Genomic DNA, 23,597 nt, shown 5'->3' with positions numbered 1-23,597 from the left:
AAAAGGGAAAAAGGGACCAGGATATAATCTTGGGGGATATCTGTGGTCAGTGGGTGTGATGGATGAACATCCACTAAAGGAGAGAGAGAGAAAGAGGGGTCAGGCAGGTAGGAGGAGAACAGGTAAGATCAATGTCATGAAAACCTAGAGAGAAAAGACTATCAAGGAGAAAAGGTGATTGACAGTGTCAGAGAAAGAATGATTGAGAAAAGGCCATTGTTCAGTCATTTCAGTCATGTCCAACTCTTCATGACTCTATTTGGGATTTTCTTGGCAGATATACTGGAGTGGTTTGCCATTTCCTTCTCTAGCTCATTTGACTGATGAGGAAACTGAGGCCATCAGGGTTAAGTGACTTGCCCACAGCCCCACAGCTAGTGTCTGAGGCCAGATTTGAACTCATGAAGATGAGTCTTCCAGACCACAGGCCTGGTACTGTATCCATTGTGCCTCCTAGCTACCCCCAAAAGGCCATTAGATTAGACAATTAAGAGATCAATGGTAACTCTGGAGAGAGAAGCTTCAGCAGAATAATGAAGTCAGAAGGCAGAGTGCAGAGAATATAAAGAAGAGAATAAGAGGAGAGGAAGTGGAGGCAGGGAGGCAGAGGTTATGGACAACTTCAGCAGGAGTTTAGGGAGAATGAGAAAGGATAGAAGATGGATCAAGTGAGGGGATTGTGAGGATGAGGGTGAGTATAGATAAAACAGAAGAGATGGCAGTAGTTATTGGATTCATCTTTGATAGAAAATTGAGAAAATTAAAATACTAGTTACTACGTTATCTTTTTGAGCCAGTTTCCTCATCTAAAAGGAGGGGATTGTACTTCCCTTAGAAGAAGACCCCTAAGGTGCCTTCCAGCTCTAAATACATGATCCGAAGGGCTATAAAGGCCTATTTAGAAGTCGGTTTCACCTATTGAGAAGTAGCATTGATGTCAAGTACAGAATTAGAGCAAGTTCTAGGATATTTATTAACAGTGCAGTCACCAGTCTGATCACAGATACAATTTGTAATGTGGTATAGTCAGTAGACTAGGAGTCAGAAGATCTAGATGTTAGTCCTATCATTTCCATTTACTGGCCATTTGATCTCACCAAGTCTCAGTTTCCTCCTCTGTAAAATGAGGAACTAACTGGCTAGGTCAGTGGTTCCCAGACTTTTTTGGCCTACCACCCCCTTTCCAGAAAAAAATATTACTTAGTCCCCAGAAATTAATTTTTTTATTTTAATAGCAATTAATAGGAAAGATAAATCCACCTGTGGCCATCACCGCCTCCCTGGATCACTGCAGCACCCACCAGGGGATGGTAGCGCTCACTTTGGGAATCACTGGCCTAGATCATTTCAGAGGGTTGTAATGAGAGTAAATGAATTTTTTGTGTGAAGACTTTTCGAAAACTATAAACCATTCTATAGGTGTGAAGTATTATAGTTCTTATCCTCAAAAAGTTTACTAGAAAACAAAAATCTCTCTTATTTAACATTTATGCTGTTTATTCGTTTAAAAACATTTTTTTAATCCTTCTTAGAATCAATACTATGTATTGGTTCTTAGGCAGAAGAGCAGTAAGGGCTAGGCAACAGGGGCCAAGAGACTTTCCCAGGGTCACACAGGAAGTGTCTGAGACTAGATTTGAACCCAGGATCTCCCATCTCCAGGCCTGGCTCTTAATCCACTGAGCCACCCAGCTGCCCTCCATTTATGATGTTTAACATCTTTTATCAATGACTTGGATAAAAGCATAGATAGTATACCCACAAAATTTGTAGATGTCACAAACCTAAGTGGAATAGATAACATGTTAGATGATGAAGTCAAGATCCAGAAAAATATGAAACAGACTAGAACATTGAGTTTAATCTAATAAAATTAAATTTAGTAGACATAGTCTTACATTTAGGTTCAAAAATTAATTTTGCAAATACAAGATAGAACAGGTATGACAAGAACAGTTTGTGTGGAAAATATCTGGGGTTTTAGTAAGTTCAATACATATCCACAAGACTATATGGCATTTTTAAAAACACAAGTTTAGGCTGCACTAAGAGAAGAATAGTTTCCAAAAGAAGAGAAATTACATAGTCCTTAGTGCATGCACTCTACTATCAGATGATCGAGGCTAGGATATTGTGTTTAGTTCTGAGAGCTATATTTTAGGCTTTCCATAAGCTGGAGATCATCTATATCAGCAGTCAGGACCTCAAGATCTTGTCATACTAAGGATCAATTAAAAGAAATAAGAATGTCTTAATGAAGAGAAGACTTAAGGGAAACTAAGTCTTCTACTATTTTTGCTTCCAAGTTTTTAGACTTTGGCGAGGGCTACAAGTGGCATAGTAGATGGAATGCCACATCCCTTACTCTTTCTTTTCTTTTTAAAATTGATTCCCTCTACCTCACTTCAAAGTAGCTAGGTGGTACAGTAGATAGATGGCTGGACCTAGTAGCAGGAAGACTCATTTTCATAGATTCAAATCTGTCCTCAGACTCTTACAAGCTGTGTGACCTTAGGCAAGTCACTTAACCCTGTTTGCCTCAGTTTCCTCAACTTTAAAATGAGCCAGAGAAGAAAAAATGGCAAACCCCTCAATTATCTTTGCCAAGAAAACCTCAAATGGGGTCATGAAGAGTCAGACACAACTGAAACAAGTGAACAACAAAGATAGTAAAAGCCATCTGGTATAATCTGACAACACAGTTTCATTTCTCTTCAAATTTAAGACTAAACTTAAATTTGACTATTATGCCAAGTCTATTTTATATTTATATTTCTATGCTCTTTGTAAGTTATATACCTGAATTATTTGGCAGAACAAAAGGTTGCCTTCTTGGCCTGTTGGAACAGAATAAACAAAAGGCCTAGGTTTCTCTGCTTAATTGTGAACCAGATGAATGGATTACGGGTATGCCGTTATAGAGGCATTTTCCAACTACCAGCTGGGAGATCCCCAAACTAAGAATAATTGACTATCTCTTGAATTGGTCCCAGAGAGCTAGGAACTAGTAGTTATAAGGAATATGCATGTCTAAATCTACCACAAAAGTTTATGAGAAGTAAGATTAAATCTGTAAAATCTAGCCTTTGGCAAATTAAATTATCACAGATCCATTTGCCAAGTGAAAAAGGTAGGGAGAAAGGAGGTTAAGGACTGGTGAGTCCTCCACATCCTACTTTGTCTTTTGCTTCTAACACTTTTTTTTTTTTTTTGGTAGAGCTCCAGCCACCCAAGCTAGTGTCCCCATTGAAAAGCAGGCTAAGGAAATAGCTAGGTGGAAGGTGGCTCAGTGGATTGAGAGCCAGGTCTAGAAACAGGAGATCCTGGGTTCAAATCTGGCGTTAGACACTTCCTAGCTATATGACCCTGAGCCAGTCATTTAACCCCCATTGCCTAGCTCTTAGCATTCTTCTGCCTTGGAATCACATTGATTTCAAGACAGAAGGTAAGGGTTTTAAAAAAAGAAAAGAAAAGCAGGCTAATACTTTGTCACTTGTCCCCTTTAAGCTTTCACTTCTCCCTCTGGGTCTGAAAATGGGAAACTGCTGTTTTTAGCTGTTTTCATTTGCTCCAATACCACCACTACTGCCAGGCCTCCTTATTAGTAGTTTTCCTGTCTTCTCAGGGGCTCTTTTCAAGTTCCTCCATTCCCTAAACACTATGATATGTCCTTGTTTTGGATGTATCCTTATGAATATGGAGATTTTATATATACATATGCACACATATATAGGATATGCATATACATGGATCTATAATCCCTGTGGAAGTCCAGATATTTCTTATGCTTCCCTTCCCCTAGGAGGAGAGGCATAGCAGGAATAAAAAGTTTATTTCATGCGGTATACACAACTTTTGCAGAAAGAAATAATTTCTTTCCCCCTAGAAATTCTGTTTGTAATAGAGATTCAGAGAAATCGAAGCTATTTAGCCTGGAAAAAAAAAAATAAAGAAGAGGACTCTGGGAAAACATTAGTTATCTTCAAGTACTTAAAGGAATGTTTTATGGAAAAGGGATTATTAAACTTGCTCTGATTTGCCCCCAGAGGGCAAAACTAAGAATAGCTGAAAGTTGTAAAGAGTCAAATATAAGCTTAATGTAAAGAAAAGCTCCCTAACAATTGTAGCCTAGAAGTGGGATGAGGTCATGGGTTCCCCTTGTCCCATATGGAAATGTGCAACCCCTAAATTTTGTGATTCTATGATGCTAATTAGGTATTTGGATAAAAAGCAAAAGGTGGAAATTACAGAGGCAGATTTCAACTCAAAGGAGAAAAAGATAATTAGGAGTTATTCCAAAAATAGAATGAATATTTTCAAGGGTTCCTTCTCATTTGAGTTCTTCTAGTCAGTCAACAAGTACTTTTTCTAAACCCTTATCTTCTGTCTTAGAATTGATAAAGGCAGTAGAGAGGTTAAGGGCTAAGCAATTGGGGCTAAATTACTTGCTATGGGTCACATAGCTAGGAAGTATTTGAACTCAGATCCTTCTGACTCCAGACCTGGTTCTTTATTTACTGAGTCACTGAGCTGCCCCAACAAACATTTTTTAAAGCACTTACGTATCAGGCATTGTGCTAAATGTGGAGTACAGAGAAACTCCAAAAAAGAACAGAAAAAAAGATGCTCAATAGTCTAATGAGAGAGACAAAATGAAAACAACTATGTATATACCAAGCAAAGTCAGCAACTGAACCTAGGTTGTCTGTGCCATACTTATTATATCGGAAAAATCCAACTAAAAACCCTGGATCACTACTTCAATTTCATTAAATAGGTATTTATTGAGTGTATACTCTGTGCCAAGCCTTATGGAAGGTGTGTGGGATATAAAGACATAAAGGATCATTGTATTCCCAAATGGAATGTACAAAGATAAATTATATATAAATATATTTATAATACAAATATATGAATATATATAAATATACATATATAAAATATATATGAAGCAAATACAAAATAATTTTAGTAGGTGATTAAAAGGATGGAAAGATGGGAAGACACTAGTAACCTGACTATCAGGAAAGGCTTTCTGTAGGAGGTAGTTCATATCTTCAAAGGCAAATAGAGATCAGGAGAGAACATTCTAGGCACAAAGGACAGCCTATACAGAGGAATAGAGATGAGAGATGGAATGTTGTATAAGGGTAACAGCAAACAGACCAGTTTGACTGGAAGGTAGTACACGAAGGAGAATAATACATTGATCAATCTGGAAAAATAGATTGAAGCCCAGGTTGTATGAAAGGTTGTATGTCAAACAGAGTTTGTACAGAGAAGTTTATATCTTATTCTAGAGGCTCTAGAGAGTCACTAAAATTTCTTAAAACAGAGGAGCACTATGATTTGGAACTATTAATTTGGTAGTTGTGTATAACATGGGCACTGAATTAGATGATTATGGAAGTAGTCTGGCCAGAGGTATCAAATCTAAATAGAAGTGGGAGCCACTAAACCATACTTAAAGATTTCTACAAGCCACATATTGACTTAAAAGACCACAAATGTTTAATTATACATATATGTATATATTATTAATAGATCAACATATTAAAATAAAATGCTTTAATCTGGTTCAGGCACACTTGGGAGTATTGTGGGTTCACATTTTTGACATCTCTGCTCTAGTCAATAGGTGATGAAGACCTTAACTAGAATAATGGCTGTGTATAATATAAGGGGACACAGGTGGACTCTTGGATCTATAACAAGCAAGACTCGATCAAAACACTGGCTGAATGAATTAGATGACGTATCTCTCTTCCTCTCTCCCCCTCTTCCCCTCCCACTCCCTCTCCCACTTCCTCTCCCTCATTCCCTCTCCCTCTTTTTCTCCCTCTCCCCCTCCTTATCTTCCTCTCCTCTCTCTCCCACTACCTCTCTCTCTCCCACTCCCTCTCCCTTTCTTTCTCTCTCTGCCTCTCCCTCCCCCCTCCCCCCTCCCCCTGCCATCTCTCTGTCTTATGAATGTCAATATTGAGTTTAAATGTCACTGTAGATATCATAAAAGAGATGAGGAATGGGAATAAAGAAAGCTAGATCCACGTGGATAACATAAATGCAGATGGTTAATCTGAGGTCAATGTTGATCTTCCCCTCATCCTGGAGAGAACCAGAAAGACAAAGTGAGTTCTGATAGTTGGGCTGGAGTCGGGGTTCCAAAGAATGGAGCCAAAATAGGTCAAGGTGTGACATCCAAGTAAACCAAGGCAAAGTCGGAGTCCAGAAGTCTAGATGGATCCAGATAACATATAGTTAGACGTGAAAATAATGCCAGGTATCAAAGGCAGAAGTCAGCCACTGGGATTAAATCTGAGTATGAGGAAACAGAGAGCTAGTTACAACTCTTGATCCTCAAATAGGAGCTGATTCCCTTCCCTCCTTCTTAGTTCAGGTAGATTAGAGCTGTCAGATGACAGACAGTGCGCCTTAGAGATTCTACAGGTGCTTGTGAGTAGTGATTACAGCAGAAGTAAGCTTAGATCCTTTGGGGCATTCTGGCATGGCTCAAGTGAAGAAGAGCTGGGCATCTCCCATTCTATGACTCCAGAAATCTAGAGAAGGGTCACTTCTTGTGGCATCCCAGGAATTCTCTGAAGGCTTCCAGCTAGCTGGTAGAAGCCAAGGCAAATCAGTGAGAACCCACAGTAGCCTAGGCCAGCTGGGACTGAAAGGAGCTGCAGTAACTACTAATTCAGGGCCACATGGCACATGTTTTATATTAAACTAACTGTCTGAAGAATAACAGGGGCCAGCATGCTGACAGAGGCAGAGGCACTGATGAAAGTAATGTGTTCCTCCACCTCTACGATTCCAGATCATCATTAAAAACAGTATGTGATGGGTGACCCTGCTCCAGCTGCCCCTATGAATACTTAACTACCACTCCCCACCACCACCACACCCTCCCTTCCCAGTACTATTTTTAGCTGTCTATAGTCAACTGTTTGCTTCTATGGCTGAAGTAAAACAGTTAGCTCAAAATTCCACTTATGGTCATGTTACAAAGTAGACATGAAACAGAAACAAGCAGAGGCCTTAAGAATTTAAACCTTTTACTTAAAACAAAAAAAAACAAAACAAAACAAAACAAAAAACCAAAACTCCATCTCCCTCCATGATCTGTTAGTTCTTTATTTAGCAAAAATCTTCCCCAGTTTATGACAAAATTTTTGAAAAGAAGTCATTGTAATTTGAAGTATTGATAAGGATTTCCTGTTGTATTTACTTACAATGACAATTATTTCATTGTGCATGGTTTGAATTTTTAGCCAGCATTTTGTATGAAGATGGCAAGCAAAGTTTATCTTGGATTTAAAGTGATATTGTCACTTTGGTAAAGTAACCTTCCTGTTTACCTCCTAGACTAGAGGTTACTATTTAGTGGGTAGAAGTAAGGAATATTGATAGCTTTCCCAAGTGAGTTCCTTTTTAAACAATTATTTTAGTCCATTCAATTCAATAAGTGTTTCCTTTATAAAATGTTGGCACTAGATGCTGAGAGGGATACAAAGATGAATAAGACAAAGTCTCTGCTTTCAAAAAGCTTGCAATTTAGTAGGGGAAATCAAACATACAAATTTAATAAAAAGTAAATAAGTGAAGGCAGCTAGGTGGCACAGTGGATAGAGAACCAAGCTTAGAGAGAGGAGGACCTGGGCTCATATCTAGCCTCAGATACTTCCTAGCTGTGTGACCCTGAGCAAGTCAATTAACCCCCATTGCCTAGCCCTTACCACTCTTCTGCCTTAGAACCAATATACAGTTGATTCTAAGATGGAAGATAAAGATGTAAAAAAAATAAAAGAAAGCATAAGTTAGAAAAAGGAAAGATGACATTATAAAACTTTAGTTCCTCCCACTTTAAGATGAATGTCTTACAACAGTTGTGGAATGGTATGCAGAAGCAAAGTAACTATTATATTTCCATGGTAGAATGAACTATCCTTCATTATTTCCTACAATTAATTTTCCTGGGCCCCTAGCAAGCAGAAACCTTTTATTTATTCTCAGAACCCAGTCCATTTTCAGATTATCCTCAGAGGCATGTTAGATCAAGCAGTATGTTTTTAGTGGGGGTGGTAATACTTGAAAAACTCAAGGAAAGGACATATTAATGACCTGCCATCTATGTAGTGCTCTAAGGTTGGCAAAGTACTTTATATGTACTTTCTCATTGAACTTTCACAACAGCCTCATGATGTAAAGAGTACAAATATTATCATCCCTGCTTTACATTTGAGGAAATGGTGGTTCAGAGAGGTCAAGTACTTTACAACTGGATTATGCAGCTAGGTGAAATTTGAATCTAGGACTCTCTTGATTCCAGATCTCTCCTTACCTTATTCCCTTGTACTATTATCATCACCTCTAGGCAGCTAAGAGATCTATTAAGATGCCTTTAGCATAATAATATGAACATAGTTCCCAGGTGTTCACTCACTTTTTGACAACTATATAATCACAGTTATATCCTTTTTACCTTCAAAGGAATACAGAATAACAAGATAATTTAAAGTCATTCAGTCTAGTATCCAGGCATGATGATAGTACAATAAGGGCCTTTAAATAATGAAAAAGTATTAAGAAGAGCAATTCTGATCATATTTTCATCTTCTCATTCCAGGGGTCAACTGTACTCTTAATGAATAACCTTAGATTCTTCATTTTTTATAAATCCCAGCACCCCTTTACACTCTTAAAATTTATTGAAGACCCTCTAAAAGCTTTTGTTCATATGGGTTTTATCTATTGGCATTTATTGTATTTGAAAGGAAAACATCTTGATATTGTTATGAAAATAATTTGAACATTAAAGACTTTCAAAGAGAAAATTGGGGACCTCTCCAAAGGTTCCCAGATCACTGAGATTCATGGTCTTAGAGGAGTGCTTCCCATCCTTTTTAAAAAAAACAAAAAACAACTTAATTTAATTTTAAATTATGAAGCATTTATTTTCTTGCCCTCCCACTTTTCCACTGAAAAAGAAACAGAAAAAGAAAAACAAAACACCTGTAAAAATGTGCATAGCAAAGTAAAACAAATTCTTGCATTGGCTATGCCCGGTCCTTTATCTTAAATCCATCACCCCTCCATCAGTAGGTTTCTCATAGTTTTTAAGGATGGAACCCCTCTTCATTTCCTCCCCCAAAAGATCATAAACAATACAATGTACACAAGTAGAGCAGAAGAGGGAATGCTGTCCCTGGTTTTGCTTCCTTCTTTGCTAGAAATCCTGGCAAACAGTGCAAAGAATGAGGAGCAAGATAATGTCTGCAACAGGCTCAAGAGTTCTGCCAGGTAAAACTTTAAGAACTATTGGTTGAAGACCCATAGCAAAGTTGAAGATTCAGCTGGGTCTAAGGATTCCATTCCATTCCAGAGAAAGTCATGCATTTTAAGTTCTGTGGGCTAGGGAATGATCTTCAGCTGTCTGCAATTAAAGTAGACCTCCCATTCCACCAAAAGGTTCTTCCCTGATTTTCCCTGAAGACAGCAATGTGGTGCAGAAGATAGAGAGCTGGGACTGAAGTCAGGAAGACTCATATTCCCGAATTTAAATATGACCTCAGACATTTACTCCCTGTGTGACCCTGGCCGAGTCCCCTAACACTGTTTGCTTCAGTTCCTCATTTGTAAAATGAACTAGAGCTAGAAATGGAAAATCATATCTTTGGCAAGAAAACCCATAGTGGGTCAGAGTCAAACACGACTACACAATAAAAGTTTTTCCTTAATCTTTACCACAAGGACGGACTGGAATTGGGACCAGAGAGGTGGTAGGTAAGTGGGTATGATAAAATAATTGTTTGCTTCAATACATTCTCTCTAATGTCTTATTTCCAATATAAACAGAACAGACTTGAGTGACTTCCAGCTATTATAACTTACATCTCAAACTTCCATTTGTTTAGGAGGCTTAAATCATTTCCTTAGCCTGTTCAAAGCAATGCATATTTAATAAAACACTAAACTCACCAAATTCTGCTTTTATTAAAGAAAACGTAATTCATTCAGACTGCACTTGAATTTGACTTCCTACTCAAAATCCTATTGAAAGTAAATATCTTAACAGTGCAGTGAAGCTTGTGAACAAAAAAATGTGTTATGACAGCTGCAAATGCTACTTGCTCAACAAAGGATTGCTTAAGGCTGCAGCAGTTTGTAGGCATGTACTTATAATCCTGAAGAGGAGTCCTTTGCAATTTGCCACAGTAATCTATACAGATTAAAGTTTCTCCAAGACCAGACCTGTTTTGCTTGGTCCCAGAGGGCAGAAGTAACAATAGTGGGTTGAAGTTTCAGAGTCCTATTTCAGCTTAATGTTAGGGAATACTCCATGATGATTAGCAGCTGTCCTGTACTGGGGTCCCTTGACTGGCTCAGGAGGTGCAGCAAGTTCTCCATCATCAAAGGTATTCAAGGAGAAACTGGATGTCCATTTTGTTGAGAAATATTAAAGAGGGAAATTCTTCTCGGGTATGGGGTTAGATTGGATTCATATCAGTTCAACAAAGGGTTGCTATATATTAAATGCTGGCATACAAAGAGAAAAAATAGTTATAGGATTATGCTGTAAAGCTGGAAGAGACTTCACTTGTTATATAATCCAACCTCCTCGTTTTACAGATAAGCACACTTAGGCCCCTGTAGGTGTAATGACTTGCCTAATGTTCCCCAGTTAGTAAGAGCTGGAAATTTTCTCTGGCTTCAAATCTAGTGCTTTTATCACTACATCATGCTGCTTTTGAGGCTTCTTTAGAGGAGTTTGCCTTAGCGTGAAGAAAGGCTACTTGTGAAACAGGGATGATGGAGGAAATAATGGCAAAGGCAAGCATCTGAGTGATTGGAGATGAGGAACAGAAAAAGAGAAGGAACTCTCTGCAAATAGATTTTTCTTTTCTTAATTTGCTTCTTAATATTTTTAAGCTCTTCTAAGAACACTCTTGGTGGTTGTATACATTTTTTGTTTTTCTTCGAGGTTTGTTATTAAGAAAGTGTAGGTGATCTAGTGAATCTTTAGGTTAAAGGAAGGAATAAAGGTGAGATAGGTATTAGGAGGAGGAATGAAAGGGATGGCTGAGTTTAGGGAGGAATGGACAAGGCGGTATTTGGATGGTAAGGGTACAGGTGAGGTATTCAGGAGAGGGAGCTTACACAGACTAGACACTTAGGCTAGAGACAGAGGACACTGGGGAAATAGGCTGAACCCTTCCAGGCAGGAAAGGTACTTCTACAGACACAAGGAATAGGGCCAGTCAGAAATAGTTTAAATCTGACTTGAGGGCTTTCTTGTCAGTTTCTCAAATCCTCGAGGAGTCACAAGGCTCCTCCCTGTCACTGAAACTGACGATCCAGGAGGAAGTATCAGGCAACTACTAACTCCCAAGATGGATGCCTCCAGTTCCCTCAGGAAATAAAAGGGAATAATTCCTTCCCCTTCAACCCCTGCCTAATTCTTCAACACAATGATTCACCAGAGGATTTGATTAGGTAACAAGGGGATTTATTAATGTTCAGGGTTAGTCAGAGGGAGAGAAGGGTTTGGGGTTTCTGACAGCCGCTAGGGAGAAACTCAAGATGGGGGAGGGTCACAGAAATGGGTTAGACTGAGAGAGAACCTGCTCTCTCAGCCATGGAAGATTTGGCTGCTTTTAAAATAGAGGGTATACTAAATCAATAAAGTAAGGGATAGTTTGATTCAAGGATGTCCTACTTGGCTATAGGGAAACTAAACCCACAAAGTCTATTTACTAAAAACCCAAAAGCCACCCTTCCTCCCAGAGCCCACAGGAAAACAGGAAAGACAACAGGGGAATGGTATGGAGAAGGTCAGGGAGAGGTCCAGAGAAATTAGCTAAGCTCAAATTGTCCAGAGACAAGTCACAGGCCAAAAGCAAAGCCGAAAGCCAAAGGCAGAGCTTCAGTTGGTCCGCTCTCCTCAAGCCTTAGGGACCAACTGGCTATTTGTCAGGATTCTAAGGTTTAACTGCCAGAAGTTTTCAGTTAACTTTTGCAAGGGCAAAAGCCTTTATTGCATCTTTGCATTACAGGTTTTATAAGTGAATGCTTTAATTTTACTGTCTTCTGATTTTGGACCCTGACCTTTGTTTCCAAAGAAGTTTTTTGTGGTTGGGTTCTTTCTCTTTTGTTTACTCATTTTTAAATTTTAAACTTTTAGTGGCCTATTTTTTATTTGTTAATTTTATTAGTGTTGGGTTCTTCCTATATGTGGTAGATAATGTCTCAAGGTTCATTTTGTTATTGTTGTTGCTATTTCTTGAACTCTCTGAGAGTGTTTGACTTCTTGGTTCTTCTCATTTCTATATTGTAGGGTCCTCATCAATGCTATCATTGTCAACACTCTTACCTCCTCTAGAGACTATAAGCATCTTCTTACCCCTCTGTCCTGGGACTGTAATCAGGAACTCCATTATCTTTACTTTCTTTTAATATTGCTTTTATCACCTGATCATTTCTTTCTCCATCTCAAATCCAGAGTTCCTAAGAATTATCCCTTGATCTCAAGTAATCTCCATATTACTGGAAACTAGACTTCATCTAAAAACTTCTTCCTTTCTTGTTTTTTTCCTTATTGAACTCACTGAGTCCCAGCTCCCTCCTGATGTGGTTGCCTCCCTGGCTATTCTTCTGGTTGAACTTTCATTCATTCTCCCATATTTATACGGTTGTGATTAGGGTTTTGGATTCATGCTTTCTCCCAATTGCCAATTCCAGATTCTGCCTCTACCACCTTCATTTGGTAACCTCTACTTCTTTGAAGTTATTCAATACCTAATTATAATCCAGTTAAGATTCTGGTAGCTGTTGTCTACAGGCCTGAGGGACTCTCTCACTTTTCTTCCTAATTTCAGTGCCTGGCTCACAATCTTATTCTCCTCCCAATTCCTGCCCTATTACTAGGGGACTTCAACATGCTTATGGATGTTCCTTCAATCACCCTCATCTCTCAGCTCCTCAATTTACTCATTTCCCATGACCCCTACCCCACCAAAGTAACACATGAAGATGAGCGTATCTTTAATCTTACTGTCACCTGCTAATGTTTCACATCCATGTTCATAAACTCTGAAATTTCATTATCAGGTCATATCTGCATTACAACTCCAAACCCTGTTCTTCATCTTCATCCTGATGTCTCTCACACCTTACCTTCTTACCACATCACTCCTGAACTGGCTAAATTTTCATCCCTTTCTATCTTGATCCTCTGATAAACCAGTTCAACTCTGTACTGTCCTCCTGAATCTCTTGCCCCATAATCCTATATATCATGGCTTTCTAAATCCTAGCCTTGGTTTACTCCCACCATGGTTTTGCTGAACAAAGCTAAAGAAAATCATGAAATTATGCTGACTAAATCCACTATAAGTTTGTTACATTACCTAAACTGGGCCGACATTATAAGACAATCCTTTTATACTTCTGTAATTGACTTACCATCCTAACCACTACAATGACTTTTCCAAATCTTTTCGTCCCTCCTCAAGTCTCCCATAGCTTTCCCATACCCTCTCAGCTCAAGATCTTGCTTCATATTTCATTGGAAAAATTAAGTTCATTTGCAGAGAGCTCCCTATTCTCCCCTGTTCCTCATCTTACATCCAAGATTTATTAAACTCTTACTGTTTGTCAAGCCTTAGAGGACTTTTAGAGGTAGAATTGAGGAGGGAGTAAATTCTAAGCATATTGAGATGAGGGAAGAGGCTGCCTCTACAAAGGCACAAAGATAGGAAATCTCAAGTCAGATTTTTGGAAACCCTTAGTAGGCCAGTTTGTCTGAGTGTGTGAAGGAGAGTAACATGAATTCAGTCTGGAAAGTAGGTGGAAGCCAGACTGTGAAGGGCTTTAAATGACAAAGTGAGAAGTGGTGGTGGTTTTTTTTTGTTTGGTTGGTTTTTTTTCCCCCTTTCCTTGAAGCAGTGTGGTGCTTCTGAAGATTTTTAAGTGACTGAGTGAAATGGTCAGACCTGTGCATTAGAAAGTTTTTGGCAGCTGTATGGAAGGCAGGTTGGAGAGAACCTGAATGCAGGGGGAACAAATAGGCTATTCTGATAGTCCAGGTAAGAGGTTATGATCTTTGAGAGCAAAGAAAAGGGGACATGTTGCAGAGGTAGAATTAATGACTTGGCAAATGGTTGGATTGAGGGGGAGGTTGAGGCAGTAAGAAGTTTCAAGAATCATTCAGAAGTGGGGCAGCTAGGTGGCTTAGTGTATTGAAAGCCAGACCTAGAGATGGGAGTTCCTGGGTTTAAATCTGGCCTCAGACACTTCTTAGCTATATGACCCTGGGAAAGTCACTTAACCCCCATTGACTAACCCTTACCACTCTTCTGTCTTGAAACCAGTACACAGTATTGATTCTAAGATGGAAGGTAAGGGTTAAAAAAAAACCCAAGGAATTATTCAGAAATTGTTGACCTGGGTGATTGGAAAGAGGTTAGAAGAGAGGATTTGGGTTAAATATGAATTAGTTTGACTTGCAAATGAAAAATTCAGGTGAATGTCTAATAGATAAATGTCAATGTAACAATTAAATAAAGAATAAGGCTGGCTTTATAGTTTGGAAGTCATCTGCATAGATATGATAATCAAATCCGTGGGAGTTAATGAGATCTCTGGGGGAGTAAAAGGAAAGTGCAGGAAAGGAGACTAAATGGATGGGAACATGGTTGATTATAATCCAATATAGGAGAATGAATAGCAATCTGACAGTAGGAAGATAACATGAAGAGAGACCATAGATCACAAGATCATAGATCTAATGCTGGAAGGGTCTCATAAACCATCTAACTGAATTCCCCCATTTTACAGATACCAAGAGATAACAGAGAATCTAATCCAAGAGGGAGGAGGGTTGGCAGTCATAAACTACTGGGAGGTAAAATAAATTGAAGACCTAAAAAAGGATTTATCCTGTAAGTGACTACTGATTGGAAAGAGTAGTTTCCAGAAAAAAAAAAATTAGAAGTAGGGACAATGAATGTAGAAGTAAATGTTAAGGATAGGTTGGCTTTGGCATATTTCTCAGGAGGAAGGAGAGATTCAAGATGAGAGACAGAGAGGGTAGGATGATCTCTGATATCCCTTCCAACTCTGGGGTTGCGATTCTAGGATTTTCTAAGTGTTTTTTTGCTTTTGATAAAAGAGGATGATATGTCTTAGAAATTCCAGCCCTTACAGAAGGTCTTGAGTTCAAATTTGATCTCAGACACTTCCTAGCTGTGAGACGCTGGGCAAGTCCCTTAACTCCCATTGGCTAGCCCCTACTGCTCTTCTGCTTTGAAACTGATACTTAGTATTGATTCTAAGATGGAAGGTAAGGGTTATTGAAACAAAACAAAGTAAGACAAAACAAAACTTCCAGCCTTCAAGTATGAGCTAAATAGCTTCTAAACTTCTGATTCGAGCTTTCCCATCCTTCAACACCAAAAGCTATTCATTAGCTGGCCTTAAGCCATCTATTTATTTGAAGAATCAACTACACATACTCTTCCCCTAGACCTAGAAAAGAACAAGTTCACCATTGTACCCCTTTTCCTTCTAATTGATTTTATGGCCAAAAAATTGTGTTTGATAATGTATAACAAATACAATGTTTGATTCATTAAATGCTTCTATTAGGGGGAGCACTAATAGCTGTCTTACTAAGCATACTTTCAAGAGCTTGTTACTCATGCTATATTTCTGTGAGTACTAATGAGTCAAGGTATTCTGTATTCATATCTTTTGCACCACCACCACCGCCGAAAATGAAAGTGTAATGCTTTTCTACCTCAGATCAAGGTTTCTTAAGTTGGGATCTATGAACTTAAAAAAATAAACTGGTTTCTTTGTAATTCTCTATATTTTATGTTTAAAAAACATTATTTTGGGGAGTCCAGAGGCTTTACCAGACTGGCAGAAGGGTTCATGACATTAAAAAAAAAAAGGTTAAGAAACTCTGCTATTTATTATTATTGCCCAATTACACTTTCTCTACTTATTGGGTTTAAATGTAGCGTAACATGGGCTCATTAGCCAATTCATGGTAGTTGCAAAAGAATTCAAATTACAAATCACTCAAAAGTCAATGAAAAGATGTGTATGGTGGGTGTAAGCAGACTGAACCTGTTACCAAAACTTGCATGCAAGAAATGGCATGATATCCTTCCAACCTTCCATAGGACCAAGAGTCAGAAGGGTCTTTAGATCTCATTTAGCATATTCTCATTTTATAGATAAGGATGCTGAATTGCATAGTAAGGAAGGCACTGTGACATCATACTAGTAGGCAAAGCAAAGATTCAAACCAGTTCTTAACTGCATATTGTGATGATTAAAATTTTCAAGAGAAAGGAATACTGGATTTTAAATTAATTTATTAATTGACTAGTCAAATGATTCTCTCAACAATCAAAAGACCTTGACTCCCTTGGCCAGGTCCCTAAATACAATTTGGGGGCAGCTCATGATTTAGCTCCTCCCTTGAACATCCCAAGACATCTCTAGTTGTTAAATAACTAATTGGGAGATGGTCCATTAAACTCCCAACCCCACAGGTGATGGGGTCACATAGGTAGGAAGAGAACCATTGTCTCCTTTACCTATCAACCAGGTTTTATTAGGAGTGGGATGCATTCCTTGGAATTCCTAAGAAAAAAGAGATGTAAAGGTCAGGAGACTGATTGGAACCTGTGATCCAGGACCCAGAATAGGATTAATCCAAACAGGACCTGGTATCTGAAAAATTAATTCTCATAATGTCCATTATACCATGCTGCCTCTAAGGATGTGAATGATTGTAAAAAGAAACTGGCCACTCAGCCGAGTGAAACAATAAGTGAACCTGCTAAGGTCAATATTGGTAACCCCAAATACCTGAAGATAAATTATCTTGTGTTATAAACAGGATCAGAGAGTGAGTCTTGAATGGAAAAGCGTGTCAGAAACCATCTATTCCAACTTATCTCAGAGCAGAATAAGTGAAACACATTGGGTAGAATATTTATGGGAAACTTATAAGGACTAAGAATGCAAAAGGATTTCAAAAGATGAAAAGACACATGGGGCCTTAAGAAAGTGCAGTCTGCTCTGATGGGAAAAGAATACCTGGATCAACCCAAATCAATCAAATCATGTTTCTTTCAAAGTAAGGTTATAAAATCTTGGCTTCATGGATTTTTGGCTGCTAAGTAAATGTTTATTTTTTTGACATTCATTATTTTCTTTTAGGTTATATCTGATGCCAGAAGGCAAGCACAACCTGCATTTGCGCTTTGCAGATGAATTCAACAAACTAGTACAAGACTTCCTACAGTAAAAAAAAAAAAAAAAAAAAAAGTTGGGCAAAAACTTTATGGGTTTTATATACAGTTATCTTTAAATCATGTTGGAAATTGCATCTTTTTTAAAAAAATTATCAATCATCCCTGTTGAGGGAGTACCTTAATTTTGTGGCAATGGCTACACTTCCCCCCCCCCCAAAGTAAATCTTACTCATAAAATTTCCAATAAATTGCTTGTGAATTCCTATCAGAACTTTCATTTCTTCCTATACATTCACTTTAGTTCCAAATAAACTGTTGTACACTGAACCATTTGTTTTTTATGTCTGGTGTGTATTTATTAGGTAAGATGAAATCTTAAAATTATTCTTTATCTTTCTTCCAAAATCAGATTGCACATTTGCTTCACTTACACTCACAGAAGTCTTCAGAGAGGAAAGGAAAATATTGTCCTTTCTTACCAGTGGAAGAAATTTGGAACAATAAATAACTAGCTAAAGTTACTTATTCAGCTTATTAATAAGGCAAACTATAAATAAATCAAGGCAGTTTCCTCTGTTCCACTCTAGTACTTACTCCTCCAGGCCAATTTTGATAGGCCCACAAGTTTTAAAAAAGGAATCCTTATTTTTGTTACGCAAAGGGCAAAAAGGCTATTACATAGTATACTTTCACTGCTGTCAGTATTTCCTTATTAAAGTTCCATGTGTGTGTTTAAAAGTGTGAATAAAAGAGAAATGAGTTATAAAATGATAAATGGTATAAAGGCATGACTTTAAATGTATTTTTATGATTATAGGTGAGTATAGTAGTTACCTGTGCATAAATTTGAATGTCACTTTTCTGGGCTTCAGTTTCCCTATCTGTAAAAGGACTAGGTTGGACTGATGGTCTCTGGGATCCCTTCCAGCGTGAAATTGTGATCCCATGATTCCCACCCTCCCTCCCCTCCTGGCAAATCTCATCGCCAACTATAAGGGAAAGCAATTTGATAATTCAACCCACTTCTGCTTTTCTTCTGGGTTCCTAATACTTGCTGGGAAACCCAGACACTCCTGGAAACTTGATTTTCTCTTTATAAAAGCAGCCTCAGGAGCTGTTCTCATGACACTGACATTCACTTCCTGCCTCCACTCTGACCCACAAGGCCCAACAGCAAGTTGACTTGGCCCATTACAGGCCTGAGCAAGACAGAGCCAAACCTGCCATTGCTACTGCACTTCCCTTGATTAACTGTAGTTTTATGAGGTAGATGGCATCCTCAAGGGGCTCAATGGGAAGGGGAAAAATGTAAGGGGGAGGAAAACAGGTCCACAGGTAGGAGGAATAAGTAAATACAAAATACATACAAAGTAATTTGGGCTGGGGGAGGCATGAAAACCTGGGAGCATTAGGAAAGACTCCCTGAAAGAGGTGGTCCCTGAGCTGAGCCTCAAAGGAAGCCAGAGTTACTAAAGAGTCCTCCTTATTTATTTAAACAATAAATATAATAATATATTATTGTGAGAAGTGAGTGCTAAAATGATAAAGAATAGTCAAGACAAGGTTTTAGACACATGCCTTTTATGAGTATAGATATTTTAACATAGATATTACCATAATTTTAAAGTGTTCCACATTATTACATCAACAGTTAACTTCTGACAGTGGCAAAACTGAGCACCAATATAGTATACAAGTAAGAAAGACCATGCTTTAGCACAAATTAGTATACAGTCCATCAAAGATGCTTAATGTATGCAACTGTCCCTAAGCCTCATCCTCCCCCTCTTCCTCCTCAAATTCCCCTTGTTCATCAGCAGTAGCATCTTGGTACTGCTGATATTCAGACACCAGGTCATTCATGTTGCTCTCAGCTTCGGTGAACTCCATCTCATCCATGCCTTCGCCCGTGTACCAGTGCAAGAAAGCCTTACGACGGAACATGGCCGTGAACTGCTCCGAGATGCGCTTGAACAGCTCCTGAATCGCAGTGCTATTGCCAATGAAGGTGGCAGACATCTTGAGGCCCCGGGGTGGGATGTCACACACGGCCGTCTTCACGTTGTTGGGGATCCACTCCACGAAGTAGCTGCTGTTCTTGTTCTGCACGTTGAGCATCTGCTCATCCACCTCCTTCATGGACATGCGGCCCCGGAAGATGGCGGCCACAGTCAGGTAGCGACCGTGGCGGGGGTCGCAGGCCGCCATCATGTTTTTGGAATCGAACATCTGCTGGGTGAGCTCGGGCACTGTCAGAGCTCGGTACTGCTGGCTCCCACGGCTGGTCAGCGGGGCAAAGCCTGGCATGAAGAAGTGGAGGCGGGGGAAAGGTACCATGTTCACTGCCAGTTTGCGGAGATCAGCATTCAGCTGGCCCGGGAACCTCAGACAGGTGGTGACTCCACTCATGGTGGCAGAGACCAAGTGGTTGAGGTCTCCATAAGTGGGTGTGGTGAGTTTCAGGGTACGGAAGCAAATGTCATAGAGGGCCTCATTGTCGATGGAGTAGGTCTCATCGGTATTCTCCACCAACTGATGGACAGACAGGGTGGCGTTGTAGGGCTCCACCACAGTGTCTGACACCTTTGGGGAGGGCATCACGCTGAAGGTATTCATGATTCTGTCTGGGTACTCTTCCCTGATCTTGCTGATCAGCAGGGTCCCCATTCCGGACCCAGTGCCACCTCCCAGGGAATGGGTCAGCTGGAAGCCCTGGAGACAGTCACAGCTTTCTGACTCCTTCCTCACTACATCCAGGACGGAATCTACTAATTCTGCTCCCTCTGTGTAGTGGCCTTTGGCCCAGTTATTTCCTGCACCACTCTGGCCTGGAAGGGGAAGGAGAAAGAGGCCAAATTAGATTTTTAAATATTCTTGAAAGGGGCACTTTCAGTTCTGTGGTTTTGATTAGATTGGAAAAATAGGGTGCTAATTTAATAGATAAGATTTTTGAGGCTAACATTTCTTTATATCAGAACTGAGAAGCCTTTGTTTTGTGTGTCTGTGGTGGGGAATGAGAAAAGATACCTCAAAAATATATCTATTGGATTTTTTTTTTAAACCCTTACCTTCCGTCTTGGAGCCAAAACTGTGTATTGGCTCCAAGGCAGAAGAGTGGTAAGGGCTAGGCAATGGGGGTCAAGTGACTTGCCCAGGGTCACACAGCTGGGAAGTGTCTGAGGCCAGATTTGAACCTAGGATCTCCCATCTCTAGGCCTAGTTCTCAACTGAGAGAGAAAAGGGTTCAAGTTAAAAGGGACCATAACCTTAGGGAGAGAGGAGAACAATTCACAGGAATGGGAGAAGGGCAGACTGTGGGTAAAACAACCATTTCTTTATGGGTTATGGTATCACTGTCTGAAATGCCAGCTAGCTAATTGATCAGTGGTTACTGGCCTTCAACAATTTTTTGTCTATAAGCCTTTGGAGGTTTTACTCTGCTGTTAGCTTCTGCAGCTTAATGAGAATAGAGATTGGGATTATTTGTTTAGTAGAGGAAATAACCAAAGCAATGTTACCCCACAACACTGAATGAAATCTAGAGAAGGAATAATTAAGCTAGACGTGTTGTCACAATCAGTTTTAAATGTCTGGCTGTAAGAAAGATAGTGAATCATTTAACTAGTTCCAATTTATGATTACATACCAAAAACAAAGTTATCTGGCCTAAAGATTTGGCCAAATGGTCCAGATCTGACCGAGTCCATTGTGCCAGGCTCCAGATCCACCAGGATTGCCCGAGGTACGTATTTGTTACCTATAAAAGAAACAAAAGCCAGTGTTAGACCTGCAGTGAATCCTGCAATCACCAGGAAAGAGTGTTCCTCAACAATATTAACTGTAGAAAATCCTAGCACTAAGGGGAAAAAAATCAGTAGAAGTATCTTTTCTGCTTAAGAAAATATCCAATTAAAAAAATCTAAATAACTATTTCAGCTTTGTAACATAGGATTTAAAAGTACCTCCTCAGCAGTGATACTTATGATACAAGAAACACATCTTGCATTTATGTTTCCTATATATGTTGCTCATTTGCCACAGTGTGGAAAAATTAGAAAAGAAAAAGATGCAAAAATAGTTACCAGCAGCTTCATTGTAGTACACATTGATTCTCTCTAGCTGCAAGTCACTGTCTCCATGGTAACTGCCAGTGGGGTCGATCCCATGTTCATCACTGATGACCTCCCAAAACTGAAAAATAAAGGTTTTTAATTAGTAGTGAGTTAAGGGGGGTATGAAAGCCATTTCAATGTCATTAAAAATGGCCTCTTTTTTTCCCCTACCACCTTCTTGGAACAGTGGCCACTCTGGTCAGATAGTTAAAGACACTTTCGAGAATAAGACAAGCAAACACAAATTGGGGCATTTCTACCACCACCAGCAAGCAAAGCTGCTGAGGTGCCTGGATAGCTGCTGAGCTTCACTTATACTGAATATCTGAAAAATAGGGATATGTCACCCAAGAAGCAATAGTGAATTCATCATTTCCATTTTGAGGAAAGGAATGGCATGACTGTCTCACAATGAAAGCTAATGCTACTTTAGAGTCAGAAATGAACAAGATCAGCAGCATCCCTGATGGATAAAAAACAGCCTTGGTTTGACCAGCAGCCTAATGCCTAAGGTTCAAGGTCTGTCTGTTCCAATGATCAATGGATCTTGGCACCAAACCCCACCCAGTCCATCCAAGAAATATGGTTTTTATGCCACTGACCTACATACTGGTTTAAACACTGTCTACACAGAAATGAAGCATGGGGGAAGGGCAGGGATTCTGGGTAGGGGTGGGGAAGGGAGCTCAGGGACAATTTAGTGGCTTCAAGAAGGTTGTTGAATCTATTGTAAATTCACAGCAGGAAAGGGGTGAGGCTGAGGGTGAGCAATATGGCGGTTTAGAGAGAGACCACATCTTTGGCAGAGGCATACATTCATGCCAAGCCATAACACCACTCCCCTTGTTAATTTACAGGCATGATTATAATAATTAGAAGGGATGATTCAAGCTTAGTCTTTAGATGTATAGACGATGGGCCCATATTGAGTTAGAGAATCTGTCTAAAATCTTCCTTTAAGTATGTGAATCCTTAATCTTAGTCAATTTTAACCTTAAACTTTGTCACAAACCATATTTGCTACTCAGTGTCTGAATGCATGTTTTTCATGACATTTATACAGGAGTGTAGACATTCACACATGCCAGGATGTGTACACATGAATTACATGAACCTAACATGTCATTGGGTAAATATTCCAACTAAACTAGCCCATAGATAAAATCACGCACAAGCATATATTCCTACGTCATCAGATGGCCCACTACAGAAAATACAAAGGACTTGAAGAAGCTTAGGGTTTTTATTATTTTTTTTTAAGTTCGAACCCTGCCTCAGGCACATTAAAGCACAGGTTGAGCAGGGCCAGATCATCAGCGTGAAGGAATGCATAAACCCCAAGTGGTTGGCAGTGCTCCCTGGGCGAGAGCCCGTCCTTTCCCAGCCCACAGCAGCCGCCCGGCACCCACTCCCAGCCCAACACCTGCCTTACCTTGGCTCCTATCTGGTTGCCACACTGGCCAGCCTGGATGTGCACGATTTCCCGCATGGTGCCTGCTTGCGAAAGCGATTGTTCGTTCCCTCAGCCGGCCTAGCTCGTGCAAACGCACTTGCTACCCAGACCCCGAGGCTGCAGCTGAGAGCGGCCAAACCCAAAGCCGAGCCTTTTATAAGGGGGGCGGAGGAAGCGCGCCTGCGCCCCACCTCCTTCATTCACACGCTTGCCGTCAGCCAGCCTCGGTTCTCGCTCTCCGCCTCTGCGCGCAACCCGCCCCGGCTTCCTCGGTGAGGTAATGTGCTAGTCGAGGAGGCGGTCGCGAGCCCCTCTCGGCGCAGGGCGGGTCCGGGTGCTGCATTGTCCCAGACACCGAGAAGAAGTGAGGGGTGGGGCCGAATTGGGATCTGGGGTCACAGGGAAGAAATAAAAGGAGTTGGGGGTTTTCGCTTTGGCTACTAGGGGGCACGATTTGGGGAGAGGGCAGTGAATCTGCGTGCAGCAATCGGAGCTGCATTGATGGGAGTGGTCTTGAGTATGGGCCACGCTGACTGCAGTGAAAGGCCTTTCCTGAATGCTGCTGCTCCTCCTCCTCCTCCTCACTCTTCCTTCTCCTGCTGAAGGTGCCCCACCTCATTCTGTGCTGCCTCTTCCGCAAATAACTAGGACCCTCTCACCTCAACCCCAAGATTCTTCTAACCCCCAAACTCGAATCGATTCGGTGGAAACGGGGTCCTGCCTCCCAGAAAGCCTCTTCCCTTCTCTCCCCGACTCCCA

At 40.1% G+C, this 23,597-nt stretch overlaps 2 protein-coding genes across 15 annotated transcripts in view; one reads left to right on the top strand and one right to left on the bottom strand.

Annotated features, from left to right (window-relative positions):
* The window catches only part of BPHL (biphenyl hydrolase like), a 44,009-nt gene extending 26,409 nt beyond the window's left edge, over positions 1–17,600 (top strand). The window contains exon 7 of the mRNA XM_044668195.1: positions 17,239–17,600. Coding sequence (XP_044524130.1) covers positions 17,239–17,326 — 88 coding nt within the window. The 3' untranslated portion in view covers positions 17,327–17,600. The remainder of the gene's footprint in view (positions 1–17,238) is intronic.
* A 1,243-nt stretch (positions 17,601–18,843) lies between these two features.
* Positions 18,844–22,947, bottom strand: TUBB2A (tubulin beta 2A class IIa). Of its 14 annotated transcripts, none has more exons than XM_044668132.1 (6): positions 22,818–22,947; positions 21,356–21,464; positions 20,920–21,030; positions 19,894–20,101; positions 19,404–19,731; positions 18,844–19,328 (listed from the first exon to the last, which is right to left on the bottom strand). In XM_044668132.1, the coding sequence occupies exons 1-6, from the start codon at positions 22,872–22,874 to the stop codon at positions 19,041–19,043; spliced, it is 1,101 nt and encodes a 366-aa protein (XP_044524067.1). In that variant the 5' UTR covers positions 22,875–22,947; the 3' UTR covers positions 18,844–19,040. The 14 variants fall into 14 exon arrangements, with proteins under 14 accessions (XP_044524067.1, XP_044524101.1, XP_044524022.1 ...); XM_044668166.1 differs by lacking the exon at positions 19,404–19,731 and having other exon boundaries at positions 18,844–19,403; position 19,906; positions 20,011–20,101; XM_044668087.1 differs by adding an exon at positions 21,236–21,238 and having other exon boundaries at positions 18,844–20,101.
* Positions 22,948–23,597: the final 650 nt, after the last annotated feature.

The sequence above is a fragment of the Gracilinanus agilis genome, chromosome 1 (genome assembly GCF_016433145.1).
Source record: "Gracilinanus agilis isolate LMUSP501 chromosome 1, AgileGrace, whole genome shotgun sequence".
In the NCBI taxonomy this organism is placed as follows: Eukaryota; Metazoa; Chordata; class Mammalia; order Didelphimorphia; family Didelphidae; genus Gracilinanus; species Gracilinanus agilis.
This window is presented reverse-complemented; position numbering and strand designations above follow the sequence as displayed.

What these genes read in the sequence shown, in the direction of transcription:
- TUBB2A (XM_044668069.1), bottom strand. Translation starts at nt 22,874, where the DNA reads ATGCGGGAAATCGTGCACATCCAGGCTGGCCAGTGTGGCAACCAGATA. An exon ending in GTACTACAATGAAGCTGCTG is followed by an intron (nt 21,061 to 21,355) that starts GTAACTATTTTT and finishes GATTCACTGCAG; the next exon opens with GTCTAACACTGGCTTTTGTT. An exon ending in GCCAGATAACTTTGTTTTTG is followed by an intron (nt 20,102 to 20,919) that starts GTATGTAATCAT and finishes TTCCCCTTCCAG; the next exon opens with GCCAGAGTGGTGCAGGAAAT.